This window comes from Coregonus clupeaformis, chromosome 27 (assembly GCF_020615455.1).
Source record: "Coregonus clupeaformis isolate EN_2021a chromosome 27, ASM2061545v1, whole genome shotgun sequence".
NCBI classification, from domain to species: Eukaryota; Metazoa; Chordata; class Actinopteri; order Salmoniformes; family Salmonidae; genus Coregonus; species Coregonus clupeaformis.
The window spans coordinates 5,756,732-5,771,815 of record NC_059218.1 but is presented as its reverse complement, the minus strand read 5'-3'; the positions used below and the strand labels follow the sequence as shown (position 1 = coordinate 5,771,815).

At 42.0% G+C, this 15,084-nt stretch overlaps 1 protein-coding gene across 4 annotated transcripts in view; it reads right to left on the bottom strand.

The window, feature by feature from the left end:
- Positions 1–15,084, bottom strand: part of LOC121541744 (protein unc-13 homolog B-like) — a 131,590-nt gene that overhangs the window by 5,006 nt on the left and 111,500 nt on the right. For all 4 annotated transcript variants that reach the window (XM_045208009.1, XM_045208011.1, XM_045208010.1 and 1 more), the window contains 5 exons: positions 12,210–12,287; positions 12,022–12,099; positions 3,324–3,412; positions 3,000–3,146; positions 2,696–2,819 (listed from right to left, as the gene is read on the bottom strand). In XM_045208009.1, coding sequence (XP_045063944.1) covers positions 2,696–2,819; positions 3,000–3,146; positions 3,324–3,412; positions 12,022–12,099; positions 12,210–12,287 — 516 coding nt within the window. The remainder of the gene's footprint in view (positions 1–2,695; positions 2,820–2,999; positions 3,147–3,323; positions 3,413–12,021; positions 12,100–12,209; positions 12,288–15,084) is intronic.

The window sequence follows — 15,084 nt, the reverse complement described above, 5'->3', positions numbered from 1 at the left end:
AGACCCATCGTTACCTCTGCTGCAGAGGATAAGTTCATTAGAGTTACCAGCCTCAGAAATTGCAGCCCAAATAAATGCTTCACAGAGTTCAAGTAACAGACACATCTCAACATCAACTGTTCAGAGGAGACTGCGTGAATCAGGTCTTCATGGTCGTATTGCTGAAAAGAAACCACTACTAAAGAACACCAATAATAAGAAGAGACTTGCTTGGGCCAAGAAACATGAGCAATGGACATTAGACTGGTGGAAATCTGTCCTTAGGTCTGATGAGTCCAAATTTGAGATTTTTGGTTCCAACCTCCGTGTCTTTGTGAGACGCAGAGTAGGTGAACGGATGATCTCCGCATGTGTGGTTCCCACCGTGAAGCATGGAGGAGGAGGTGTGATGGTGCTTTGCTGGTGACACTGTTGGTGATTTATTTAGAATTCAAGGCACACTTAACCAGCATGGCTACCACAGCATTCTGCAGCAATACGCCATCCCATTGTTGTTTCCCTTGTTTGCGCTTAGTTGGACTATCATTTGTTTTTCAACAGGACAATGACCCAAAACACACCTCCAGGCTGTGTAAGGGCTATTTGACCAAGAAGGAGAGTGATGGAGTGCTGCATCAGATGACCTGGCCTCCACAATCACCCTACCTCAACCCAATTGAGATGGTTTGGGATGAGTTGGACCGCAGAGTGAAGGAAAAGCAGCCAACAAGTGCTAAGCATATGTAGCAACTCCTTCAAGACTGTTGGAAAAGCATTCCAGGTTAAGCTGGTTGAGAGAATTCCAAGCGTGTGCAAAGCTGTCATCAAGGCAAAGGGTGGCTAATTTGAAGAATCTCAAATATAAAATATATTTTGATTTGTTTAACACTTTTTTGGTTATACATGATTCTATGTGTGTTATTTCATAGTTTTGATGTCTTCATTATTATTCTACAATGTAGAAAATAGTAAAAATAATGAAAAACCCAAGAATGAGTATGTGTGTCCAAACTTTTTACTGGTACTGTTATCAAGGAATGTATTTCAAATGTCTATCACAATGAGTGTAGAAAACATAAACACCTGCTCTTTCCATGACAGACTGACCAGGTGAATCCAGGTGAAAGCTTTGATCCCTTATAGAGTACCACAGTATGAGTCATAATACCCATAAAACCTAGCGATCAAACAGGGAAATGGTTCCATTTTTTCCCTTGGGGATTTTAGAAACACTTAAAATAAGGGCTGTGCTTCATGTAGGCTTACCCTGGCGTGACGTTTTGGTACCTGTGTAAATGTCTCTAGGACAAGGTGACTTTTATCAACATATTCGCCTGTATTTACCCCCCCAAAATGAAATGCTAATTAGCTGCTAACGTGGCTATCATTAAGAACTACAAATGCCATGATGATCTGGACGAGACTGCCGAATCGAGGCAAAGGTAAGAATCTTTGCATTAACTATCTAATGTCAAAACGTCACGCCAAGGTAAGCCTACACGAAACACAGCCCTTATTTTAAGTGTTTCTTAAATCCCCTATAGGAAAAATGTAGAAAAACATTGTAGAATATAATGCCTCTCATTGGAAGACCTATACTTTGACACATTGTGGAGCATTGTACGATGTACAGTTTTTGTTTAAATCTATAAAAAATTAAAATAAAATAAAAACAGCCTTGTGCCCCATCTCTAGGCTGTTTGTTTAATGAAGCTGAAGTGAGGCCCTTACTATAGTACAACATTTTTTTATTTGAGATGGAAAAAAATTGTTTTTATGAAGTTGAACAAACATTTGGTGAAATCAAAACAAAGACAATCACTCACCAACACAATTTAAATTATATCATTGCCAAAGTTTTGGCTTGGTGGCCCAAAAAAGTACAGTGGGGAAAAAAAGTATTTAGTCAGCCACCAATTGTGCAAGTTCTCCCACTTAAAAAGATGAGAGAGGCCTGTAATTTTCATCATAGGTACATGTCAACTATGACAGACAAAATGAGGAAAAAAAATCCAGAAAATCACATTGCAGGATTTTTAATGAATTTATTTGAAAATTATGGTGGAAAATAAGTATTTGGTCAATAACAAAAGTTTCTCAATACTTTGTTATATACCCTTTGTTCAAACAGGTGCCATTAATACAGGTAACGAGTGGAGGACAGAGGAGCCTCTTAAAGAAGAAGTTACAGGTCTGTGAGAGCCAGAAATCTTGCTTGTTTGTAGGTGACCAAATACTTATTTTCCACCATCATTTGCAAATAAATTCATTAAAAATCCTACAATGTGATTTTCTGGATTTTCTTTTCTCAATTTGTCTGTCATAGTTGACGTGTACCTATGATGAAAATTACAGGCCTCTCTCATCTTTTTAAGTGGGAGATCTTGCACAATTGGTGGCTGACTAAATACTTTTTTCCCCCACTGTATCTCCATTGATCAATACGTAAAGAGTAATTTAAGAAGCCGAATTAGGAACCACTTTGGCCACCCTGTAGAATAGATGTCATAGCCAAGCATTTCTGGAATATTGTCAGGCATTACATGCATTTGAACAAAGATGTAAATGTATCTACATGTATTTGAAATACATTTTACTTGAGGTTAAATATATTGAAATGTATTTTATTTCCATATGGGGAGGAGAGGAACACCCATAGCATTAGGAGAGTGTGTTTGGCGTTTTTAAGGTAAAGGTTGAGGGTGTTAGGTCTTACAAAGGTGTCATTTCCTTGCGGCAGGACGATGGTCTTCTCCAGGCTACTCATCACAATCCTCCACAGCTCCTTCAGAACCCGCTTCAGAACAGTCTTCTCACACGCCTTGGCAAACAGCGTCAACCTGCACACACACACACGTTCAGTGGGACACCACACATAACACATCAACAAATACACAATCATGCAACATGGCACAACATACTGACAATAAAACCTTTGACTTCAGAGAGAAGGCCCTTAAATGTACACCACCAAATCAGTGGCCATAGGGAAGCAGGAGGGAATCAAGGGATCCACTCACTTTGAATCCAGGAAGTCCATGAGTGGCCGCAGCATGTTGTCGGAGTCGGCCTCCACCATGTTGCGGCTGTTGGCGTTGACTGGGCCCTTGATTTGGTACAGCAGAGAGGCCATCTGTCTCATACAGTCATCAATACGGACATGGAAACTACAGGAGAGAAAGGAGCCACAGGGGTCAGAGCCAAAATGGACTCCATATACTACAGAGGCTGTGTGCAATGAGACTACAGCACAAACATTATGAGTGAGTGACAGAGTTATAGAGTCTGGGGAGAGTGTACATGTTTGAATCTTGGGACTGTGTTGTGTGTGTGGGTGTGTGTACCTGTTTCCAAATGTGGTACTCAGCTCATCCAGCACATTGTTCAGCTTGACCTGAAGCTCATTCAGGAGGTCACTAGCGTCTGTGTCCAGCTACAGGCAGACAGAGAAAGGCAGACAGACAGACACAGAGAAGTACACAGAGATAGTCTGATAAGTATGAGTACAGCACATGTTTTACTTTACCATGTAACATTTTATATCAGCTTAGCATGATTCTCAAAAACCATAAATATGGGAGAAAAAAAACACCAAGATAATTCCCTGACTCCAGAGAATACACATACTGTAAAGTATGCACATTGCAAGTCAAAGTAGAGCACACACAATAATCCAGCAGCAATGGAGACATTTCTTTCTTTTCGCCAGTAAATGAACACGCAATGCAAGAAAAGGCAATGGTCATTCAAACATCATTTTCATAGCAACGGTGAAAACAGGAGAGATCCCCTTTAATTCCAATACACAACATATCACTGCTACTTCTCTTCCAGTTAGTTACAGTCACTCTGTTTTATTAGACACACTCCTGCAGACTAACCCACCTTTCCCCCCCTTAATAATCACCACCTTCAAAGAAAGAAGATGAAAGAAAATGGAGGTTTAATATGACAGCAGATTCATGATATTGACTCAGAGGTACACACTATTAGAGGAGCCACCAGGGGTCACAATGTGTCCCAGTTCTACAACCACAGCATCGGTCTGACAGAAACCATCTCACAGAGGCCTAAAGCAACCCCAGCCAGACAGATGACAACATGATGCGGCCCATCAAGCTAATGCTACAATAAGCCAGCTAATACATGGACTGCCAGAGACTACATGTCTAGAGTGTAGACCAGGGTACAGTATAGGACAGCTGTGGGGGAGACTACTTAATGAGTTCTGCACCAGTGGATACAAGTAAGGCTTACAGGGGCTATAGGGAGAGACTGAGTAGGTTTTTCATGAGCATCCTGTACGTGTGTATACTGCTGAGTATGTGACTGTTAGTGACAGTGATACATGAGTGTGTTAGTGGGGATGGCCACTCACTGAGGACATCACATCCTTACTACACTCACCTTCTCCTCTTTCTTTTCAGGCTATCAGAGAGTGGTAGGGGAAAAAAGATACGGCAACATTTATTGCCGTCTCTTATGAAGAGATAGTATTGGGTAAAAACAACCCACACTGCTATATGGCAAATATCTGAAAAGCAAATGAAAACCGATTGGTAAATCTTTTGACCAATGAATCAGTGTCATTTTTGTGAGCAGCATAGCTACCCCTCCATAACACAACGCAGGGAGAAACCCACCATTTCCTCTTGTGGTGCATCAATCTTTGAAAGGAAATTACAAAAATAAATAAATAAATATAGCCTGTCAAATGTGTCTGTTGTTGCAATAACTATGGATAGCAACAGGTAACTGCCAAAATTAAGGAAACACCAACATAAAGTGTCTTAATTGGGCGTAGGGCCACCACGAGCCGCCAGAACAGCTTCAATGCGCCTTGGCATAGATTCTACAAGTCTATTGGAGGGATGTGACACCATTCTTCCGTGAGAAATTCCATAATTTGTTGTTTTGTTGATGGTGGTAGAAAACACTCTCTAGAAACTCCCATAAGTGTTCAATTGGGTTGAGATCTGGTGACTGAGACGGCCATGGTATATGGTTTACATCGTTTTCATGCTCATCAAACCATTCAGTGACCACTCGTGCCCTGTGGATGGCGGCATTGTCATCCTGGAAGAGACCACTCCCATCAGGATAGAAATTATTCACCATAGGTTGAAGTTGATCACTCAGAATGGCGTTTACCTTGCCGTATAAGGGGTTGAGTGGACCTAAACCATGCCAGGAAATGCACTCCACACCATAACAGAGCCGCCATAACCCTCATTTACGCAAGTGTTTCCTTTATTTTGGCAGTTACCTATATGTACTAACACATAGAGATGATCAAGCACAACAGATATCTCTCTACCTGTAACGCAAACTAATTTAACCAAAATACATTTATAAAAAGTGTCAAGTAAAGTAAAAGTGGTCAAGTAAACCTTTGCATGCATACTGTGCGAGCACATACTGTATGTATGGAACATTTGTTTGTAATGAACGCACCTTCTCTTTGTCAGTCTTTGCAAACAAAATAAAGAAAATAACAAATAAATTGATTCCACAGCAGTCTAGGAGAAAATTACATTGTGGGAAGGAGATATCTGTGTAATGGATAGCGAGAAGACTGCACTTGGAGTTGGAGGACAGGTTAAGGATAACACCTTGGTCATAAAAGGAAAGATATTTACCAAACAGATGACAAGTGAAAAACCCAACAAGATCAATCACCAGGGAAACCATGACAGTGTCTGGTTCCACCAGGAGACGGCACAATGACGTGGTGAATGCGTGTGTTGACAAACCTCTACTACACCAACAACAAACCTCAACTTGGTCCTCCTCAACCACCACCACCTCCACACTTTCCTGAAGGGTTGGAGTGAGACAAAAAAACTAAAACATTCTGTGAACCTCCAACTTAGCCAGAGGCAGAACGGTTGATCTCACCCTCAGAGAACTGATTGATACACTGGGAGTTGGTTTACAAGTTACAGCAGTCGACTATGCCAACAATGATGGTACAGTATCATTTTCTGTATGGAAAAGGGATCATCGTCAGTTTTCTACTTGAGGTTAAAAAACGATATATTACTGTATATATATATATATATATATATATCCATGTACAGAATGTCCATACATTCACATATATAATATCCTCATCTTACACCCACCTGCCGCCATGCAAACATTTTGCCCATGTTGCCCTGGGGGAGAAAAAAAAAGGGGGGGAAATGCCCAAGTTTATTTTATTCCTAATAAGTGAGAAAAGTCAGCGCCACAGTTCGAAGGTCAGAGTGACTATAATGAATACCTGTGTGAAGGCTTTCCAGGATACAGATAAAGAGGTGTACAGTAGAATAGCCATTATCAGTCAACGATCTACGACCATACCAAAAACTGCAAAAAAGTTTACTCCAACGGTGTGTCTCGTCTTTCAAGTGCTTAACTTGTCTTGACAGGCAGATGAGAGCGTGGCAGCGTGTACTGTGAAGTTCCTGTGAACTCTTTCTCTTAAGCTTCCTCTGAAAACTCACTTCCTAATCATTCCCTCCCACACACATCCCATATCTCCCTCCTCCCCTGCCGGAGCCGTGACACAAACAAGACAACACCTCGGCATCACACGACCCCAGAGTTGTGCTTCTTCGAAACCACAGAGCTCAGATTAAAGTTCCACTCTCTGCATTCATTAGAATGTAACACTGATTGACTTACATTACAAAAACCCAACCACAAGCCATATGCCATTCATTAGCAGTGAATACACAAACAATTCTGGATGCTAGTTCCCTATATGCATTTCACACTTTCACAGCCCTAATCACTGAAATTGATCCTCGGTGTGCAGAAGTTCTTTCCATTACACTGTAAAAGACTAAATACTCACCTCTAATAGGCCGCAGGGAGCTATCATCAGAGAAAGCTAATTGAGTCGTTTTACTATGGGGATTCCTAAAGGCTCTATAGAAGGTGAACCATAGAATTAGGAATTTGAATAATTTAATAAGATCTCTGTGGGGTTAACTCTATTCTACAGTCTCCATGTTCAGTCTTCTAATGATGTCATAAACCCACCAGAGTCTCTCTCCTCATAAATCAGTTATGACTTGCTGGTCATGGGGGAGGTGAGTTTTAGGACCACTATTGTTTTCACTATATATTTTACCTCTTGGGGATGTTATTCGAAAACATAATGTTAACTTTCACTGCTATGCGGATGACACACAGCTGTACATTTCAATGAAACATGGTGAAGCCCCAAAATTGCCCTCGCTAGAAGCCTGTGTTTCAGACATAAGGAAGTGGATGGCTGAAAACTTTTTACTTTTAAACTCGGACAAAACAGAGATGCTTGTTCTAGGTCCCAAGAAACAAAGAGATCTTCTGTTAAATCTGACAATTCATCTAGATGGTTGTAAAGTCGTCTCAAATAAAACTGTGAAGGACCTCGGTGTTACTCTTGACCCTGATCTCTCTTTTGCCGAACATATCAAGACTGTTTCAAGGACAGCTTTTTTCCATCTACGTAACATTGCAAAAATCAGAAATTTTCTGTCCAAAAATGATGCAGAAAAATTAATCCATGCATTTGTTACTTCTAGGTTAGACTACTGCAATGCTCTATTTTCCGGCTACCGGATAAAGCACTAAATAAACTTCAGTTAGTGCTAAATACGGCTGCTAGAATCCTGACTAGAACCAAGAAATTTGATCATATTACTCCAGTGCTAGCTTCCCTACACTGGCTTCCTGTTAAGGCAAGGGCTGATTTCAAGGTTTTACTGTTAACCTATAAAGCGTTACATGGGCTTGCTCCTACCTATCTTTCCGAGTTGGTCCTGCCGTACATACCAATACGTACGCTACGGTCACAAGACGCAGGCCTCCTAATTGTCCCTAGAATTTCTAAGCAAACAGCGGGAGGCAGGGCTTTCTCCTATAGATCTCCATTTTTATGGAACAGTCTGCCTACCCATGTGAGAGACGCAGACTCGGTCTCAACCTTTAAGTCTTTACTGAAGACTTATCTCTTCAGTAGGTCATATGATTGAGTGTAGTCTGGCCCAGGAGTGTGAAGGTGAACGGAAAGGCTGGAGCAACGAACAGCCCTTGCTGTCTCTGCCGGGCCGTTCCCCTCTCCACTGGGGTTCTCTGCCTCTAACCCTGTTGCAGGGGCTGAGTCACTGGCTTGCTGGTGCTCTTTCATGCCGTCCCTGGGAGGGGTGCGTCACTTGAGTGGGTTGAGTTACTGACGTGATCTTCCTGTCTGGGTTGGCGCCCCCCTTGGTTTGTGCTGTGGTGGAGACCTCTGTGGGCTATACTCGGCCTTGTCTCAGGATTGTAAGTTGGTGGTTGGGGATATCCCTCTAGTGGTGCGGGGGCTGTGCTTTGGCGGAGTGGGTGGGGTTATATCCTTCCTGTTTGGCCCTGTCCGGGGTTTCTTCGGATGGGGCCACAGTGTCTCCGGACCGCTCCTGTCTCAGCCTCCAGTATTTATGCTGCAGTAGTTTATGTGTCGGGGGGCTGGGGTTAGTTGGTTATACCTGGAGTACTTCTCCTGTCTTATCCAGTGTCCTGTGTGAATTTAAGTATGCTCTCTCTAATTCTCTCGTTCTCTCTTTCTCTCTGAGAACCTGAGCCCTAGGACCATACGTCAGGACTACCGGCCGTGGTGACACCTTGCTGTCCCCAGTCCGCCTGGCCTTGCTGCTATTCCAGTTTCAACTGTTCTGCCTGCGGCTACGAAACCCCTACCTGTCCCAGACCTGCTGTTTTCAACTCTTTAATGATCGGCTATGAAAAGCCAACTGAGAGACCTGAGCCCTAGGACCATACGTCGGGACTACCGGCTGTGGTGACTCCTTGCTGTCCCCAGTCCGCCTGGCCTTGCTGCTATTCCAGTTTCAACTGTTCTGCCTGCGGTTATGGAACCCCTACCTGTCCCAGACCTGCTGTTTTCAACTCTTAATGATCGGCTATGAAAAGCCAACTGAGATTTATTCCTGATTATTATTTGACCATGCTTGTCACTTATGAACATTTTTGAACATCTTGGCATGGTTCTGTTATAATCTCCACCCGGCACAGCCAGAAGAGGACTGGCCACCCCTCATAGCCTGGTTCCTCTCTAGGTTTCTTCCTAGGCTTTCGCCTTTCTAGGGAGTTTTTCCTAGCCACCGTGCTTCTACACCTGCATTACTAGCTGTTTGGGGTTTTAGGCTGGGTTTCTGTACAGCACTTCGAGATATTAGCTGATGTAAGAAGGGCTATATAAAATAAAATTGATTGAAATTGATTGAGTTAGACGCTCTAACTACACCACCACTTTGGTAACTATCAAACTGTCCCCAACCAAAAGGGAAAGCACAGCCACCTTCTCTTCCTCTTCTTCATCATCATCATCATCATCATCATCATCCACCTGCTATCAATCTTTAGCAGTGAAGGAAACATCTATTTAAACTCAAGTTCTTAAAGTTTATTGCTATAATTCAATCATGGGTGTGTAAGCCAAAACTAAGGGATTACTAGGCCAAACTACTAACCACTTTACTCAACATCCAAACAAAATAATAACTCAGTTACTACTCAGTAAGAATGGGACAATAATTCAGAATAAAGCCGGTCCTCTTCATACTTAACATACATATACTACATTGTGCTCTTAACTAGGGATGCTAAACAGAGGGAAGGTCATGAAAACCTATATACTGTACACAGCTTAATACCCTCTAGGAAGTTGATCTAGGGAAATAATATAAATCAACATGGGCATACAGTGGGGAAAAAAAGTATTTAGTCAGCCACAAATTGTGCAAGTTCTCCCACTTAAAAAGATGAGAGAGGCCTGTAATTTTCATCATAGGTACACGTCAACTATGACAGACAAAATGAGGAAAGTAAATCCAGAAAATCACATTGTAGGATTTTTAATGAATTTATTTGCAAATTATGGTGGAAAATAAGTATTTGGTCAATAACAAAAGTCTCTCAATACTTTGTTATATACCCTTTGTTGGCAATGACACAGGTCAAACGTTTTCTGTAAGTCTTCACAAGGTTTTCACACACTGTTGCTGGTATTTTGGCCCATTCCTCCATGCAGATCTCCTCTAGAGCAGTGATGTTTTGGGGCTGTCGCTGGGCAACACGGACTTTCAACTCCCTCCAAAGATTCTCTATGGGGTTGAGATCTGGAGACTGGCTAGGCCACTCCAGGACCTTGAAATGCTTCTTACGAAGCCACTCCTTCGTTGGCCGGGCGGTTTGTTGGGGATCATTGTCATGCTGAAAGACCCAGCCACGTTTCATCTTCAATGCCCTTGCTGATGGAAGGAGGTTTTCACTCAAAATCTCACGATACATGGCCCCATTCATTCTTTCCTTTACACGGATCAGTCGTCCTGGTCCCTTTGCAGAAAAACAGCCCCAAAGCATGATGTTTCCACCCCCATGCTTCACAGTAGGTATGGTGTTCTTTGGATGCAACTCAGCATTCTTTGTCCTCCAAACACGACGAGTTGAGTTTTTACCAAAAAAGTTCTATTTTGGTTTCATCTGACCATATGACATTCTCCCAATCCTCTTCTGGATCATCCAAATGCACTCTAGCAAACTTCAGACGGGCCTGGAAATGTACTGGCTTAAGCAGGGGGACACGTCTGGCAATGCAGGATTTGAGTCCCTGGCGGCGTAGTGTGTTACTGATGGTAGGCTTTGTTACTTTGGTCCCAGCTCTCTGCAGGTCATTCACTAGGTCCCCCCGTGTGGTTCTGGGATTTTTGCTCACCGTTCTTGTGATCATTTTGACCCCACGGGGTGAGATCTTGCGTGGAGCCCCAGATCGAGGGAGATTATCAGTGGTCTTGTATGTCTTCCATTTCCTAATAATTGCTCCCACAGTTGATTTCTTCAAACCAAGCTGCTTACCTATTGCAGATTCAGTCTTCCCAGCCTGGTGCAGGTCTACAATTGTGTTTCTGGTGTCCTTTGACAGCTCTTTGGTCTTGGCCATAGTGGAGTTTGGAGTGTGACTGTTTGAGGTTGTGGACAGGTGTCTTTTATACTGATAACAAGTTCAAACAGGTGCCATTAATACAGGTAACGAGTGGAGGACAGAGGAGCCTCTTAAAGAAGAAGTTACAGGTCTGTGAGAGCCAGAAATCTTGCTTGTTTGTAGGTGACCAAATACTTATTTTCCACCATCATTTGCAAATAAATTTATTAAAAATCCTACAATGGGATTTTCTGGATTTTTTTTTCTCATTTCGTCTGTCATAGTTGACGTGTACCTATGATGAAAATTACAGGTCTCTCTCATCTTTTTAAGTGGGAGAACTTGCACAATTGGTGGCTGACTAAATGCTTTTTTCCCCCACTGTATGTTAATGTGACAAAAAAGAAATATTCAATATTCACGATATTTTCAATATAGAACTATTTAGCGGATTTGGTTGATTTTGTGGTCTCAAACCAGTGAGCTTAATATTCTTCATCAAGAATATGGGCAACAAGGAATTATTGACAATGAAAAAGGTGGGACTATTGTTCCCTTGTCATATTACTGCTACATTTACTATCAAATTATCATAAAAAGTAGTTGGGATGCAAATATTGAGTTGCGACAGACAACCTGGTTCAATTTAGGTCCAGAGGCAAAACCAGTTGAGAACCACTGCTCTAAATCATGTGGACCATCTCCATACCATTGCTTCCTCGTTTACTATCTGGTACAGAAAGACACAAATACCATGTTCATAATCTTGTCTATGAAGAGCAGTTTCAACATCATTGAACCATATGTTCACAACTTCACACATAGCTGAGATTCTTTATTTCTCTAGGTGTGATGCCAGAGTAGCACATCATTCACTCCTTTAAATCCAAACCTACTAGTCTGCTCAATCAGTTGCATGAGCCAAGAGACACACCGCACCTGTAGTCTTCTCCAGGAGGTTCCTGGTGGTCCGTAGCACAGTGAGGAAGAACACTGTTCACCCCCACCTTCCACCCGGCTCCATCTTACCCATCTGTGGAATAAGCTATTTCTTATTATCTCTTCTTCCTATACATAGTGTTGCTGCTTACCTGTTTGGCACCCATGGACTCAAACATCTTCTCCAGCTGGATACGCAACTGCTGCACATTATTCATCAGTACGCATGGCTACACAGGGGAAGAGAGAGAGAGTGATAGATAGATACAGAGACCCTTTTAAAACTCAGCAAAAAAAAAACACCAAGGATATGTTGTGTAGGCAGGATATGAAGACTTACGATCTTCTCTTTGTCAGAGTAGGAGGGGAAGCTCTTGGTCAGAATGGCACTGTACTGCAGAAGAACTTTGGCAATAGTCTGTGGGGAGGAAAACAAGTCATTACAGTGTCCAACTAAATATGGGTGAGGTTTCAGTGTCCTTGGAAATATATCTAATCCCAACCACTAAATGACTGTCATCCTTTTCTGTGAATGGGAAGTGGCCTTTTTACACTTGCTAGAGGCTATTGTGGTTATTGGGTAAAGATAAAGTGGGGGTATGTGAGGTTACTGGCAAAAGGCCTCAAAGTATGAATGTATTCTTTGTGATGCAGAACCAGTCTCTCTATAAGCTGTGCCTGGCCAGGCTAGCCCCAGGGATCTAGCCCCAGGTTAGGCTAGCCCTAGCCCCAGCCCCAGGGAGAAGGAGAGAGGGTACATTCAAGGATTTTGTCCCATTAGTAATTTTGATTTAATGAGAACATATAATATCCAATTCCTTTTAGACAAATGTGAAAGTCCCCCAGACAATGCTCTGGCTGCTTTTATTGAAATGTGATTTACTGGGGCTCATATCTGTAATAAGCGTATAGTACTCTCAAATAAGAAAAGCAATGGCAAAGATTTCTCAAAAGGGCAGAGTTGGCTGTTTACCGATGAAGAAAATGCTCTGGGCGGTCATGATCATTAATCATTTTAATAAGATTTGGGGATATTTCAAAGGTTTGAGCTAGTGTTGTTGTACTCGAGACCGGTCTCGCTTTTGAGACCACATATTGAGTGTCTCGGTCTTGTCTGGGTGTGGGATACATTTTTACTCGGTCTTGACTCGGTTTTGGACAGTGAGGAATTGTAATTTCTTCCAGAGACCAGCGGAGTAAAAAATGAATAATTATCAGCTTCCATTCAGTCAGTGCATAAAAGGCTTCGCCAGGCAAAATAAATACACTTCTTTCTTGAAACATACAGTGCATTTGGAAAGTATTCAGACCCCTTTACCTTTTCCACATTTTGTTATGTTACAGCCTTATTCTACAATTGATTAAATAATTTTTCCCCTCAATCTACACACAATACCCCATAATGACAAAGCAAAAAACTATTTTTTTAAAAACATTTTTGCACATTTATAAAAAATTAAAAACTGAAATACCTTATTTACATAAGTATTCAGACCTTTTGCTATGAGACTAAATTGAGCTCAGGTGCATCCTGTTTCTATTGATCATCCTTGAGATGTTTCTCCAACTTGATTGGAGTCCACCTGTGGTAAATTCAATTGATTGGACATGATTTGGAAAGGCACACACCTGTCTATATAAGGTCCCACAGTTGACAGTGCATGTCAGAGCAAAAACCAAGCCATGAGGTCGAAGAAATTGTCCGTAGAGCTCCGAGACAATGTTGTGTAGGGCCACAGATCAGGGGAAGGGTACCAAAAAATTTCTGCAGCATTGAAGGTCCGCAAGAACACAGTGGCCTCCATCATTCTTAAATGGTAGAAGTTTGGAGCCACCAAGACTCTTCCTAGAGCTGGCTGCCTGGCCAAACTGAGCAATCAGGGAGGTGACCAAGAACCCGATGGTCACTCTGACAGAGCTCCAGAGTTCCTCTGTGGAGATGGGAGAACCTTCCAGAAGGTCAGCCATCTCTGTAGCACTCCACCAAATCAGGCCTTTACGATAGAATGGCCAGACGGAAGCCACTCCTCAGTAAAAAGGCACATGATAGCCCGCTTGGAGTTTGCCAAAAGGTACCTAAAGGACTCTCAGACCATGAGAAACAATTACTGTCCTTTACTTTCATTTAAAAATTGTCTAACTTTGTCTGAATTTCCTTGACTAGCTAGTAGGGAAGAGTGGGGGAAATTGTTGGAAAGTTGCATGCTCACCATTAGTAAGGGGAGACACGGGGGGGCATTATTAAAAAATAATGTCTGCACTCACTAACTGTAAGTCGCTCTGGATAAGAGCGTCTGCTAAATGACTAAAATGTAAATGTAAATATCTATTATAGACATGTTTGCACAGTGGCAAACCTATTGGACATAGGCCTTAAGTGTGTGACAGGCTCGTGATGCTGAAAGGAGATCAACTGTAATACCAGCGTACTCATGTAGGAGAGTGCACTTTTAGTGGAGGCTATATGCAGGTATACGCCCTATACTCACTTGTTTTTTTGTGGGCATTGCCTATACGCACTCCTTAATCCCTTCTGTTGTATACAGTATCAAAGTAGTGTACTGGAGGTATACACATTATTAATTATGTAGTACAATAGAGAAATAATGCACAAAGTAGCCTACACAATTGCAAAGCACGTGAAATATATTAATATGCTCGCAGCACACATAGCCTTGTTTCAGCAGAATATAATCTGCAGGCAACAAGAGCGCGCAGCTCTCAACTGTTTGTCGCATGGAGTAGCTCACAGAAGAATGATATCGGTAGCCGGTAGGTAGGAAAGACGTTTCAACTTATGATATCTACCTGTAATTGCTAACTAAGCCAACAATGGGTATGCAAACCAGGTATTGAAAAAGTTCGGTCCTTAGTCTTGGTTAGTAGGCTATTTGCATTCATAATGTGCTGTTTGCATGAACATTTCTAAAGGCTTTCCCAAAAAAACTTCCCAATTAAATGTTGACTGCAATGTAGGCCTACTTGACAGAAATATATAATGCTGATTTGTATCAATGGTGAGGGCATTTGTTTTGTTCAATTGAAGTAAAGGGCAACTACACCCTCCAAAAATATATTATTTTGATTTTTCCCAGACCTCAAAAATGGTCTCCTGATGTGGTTTAAGCATTATTGTGGACTTAGAACATCACATTTTGACAGTGAAAATCTGACAAATCTATAGGAATACATTGGATTTTTCACACAGGGCGCCT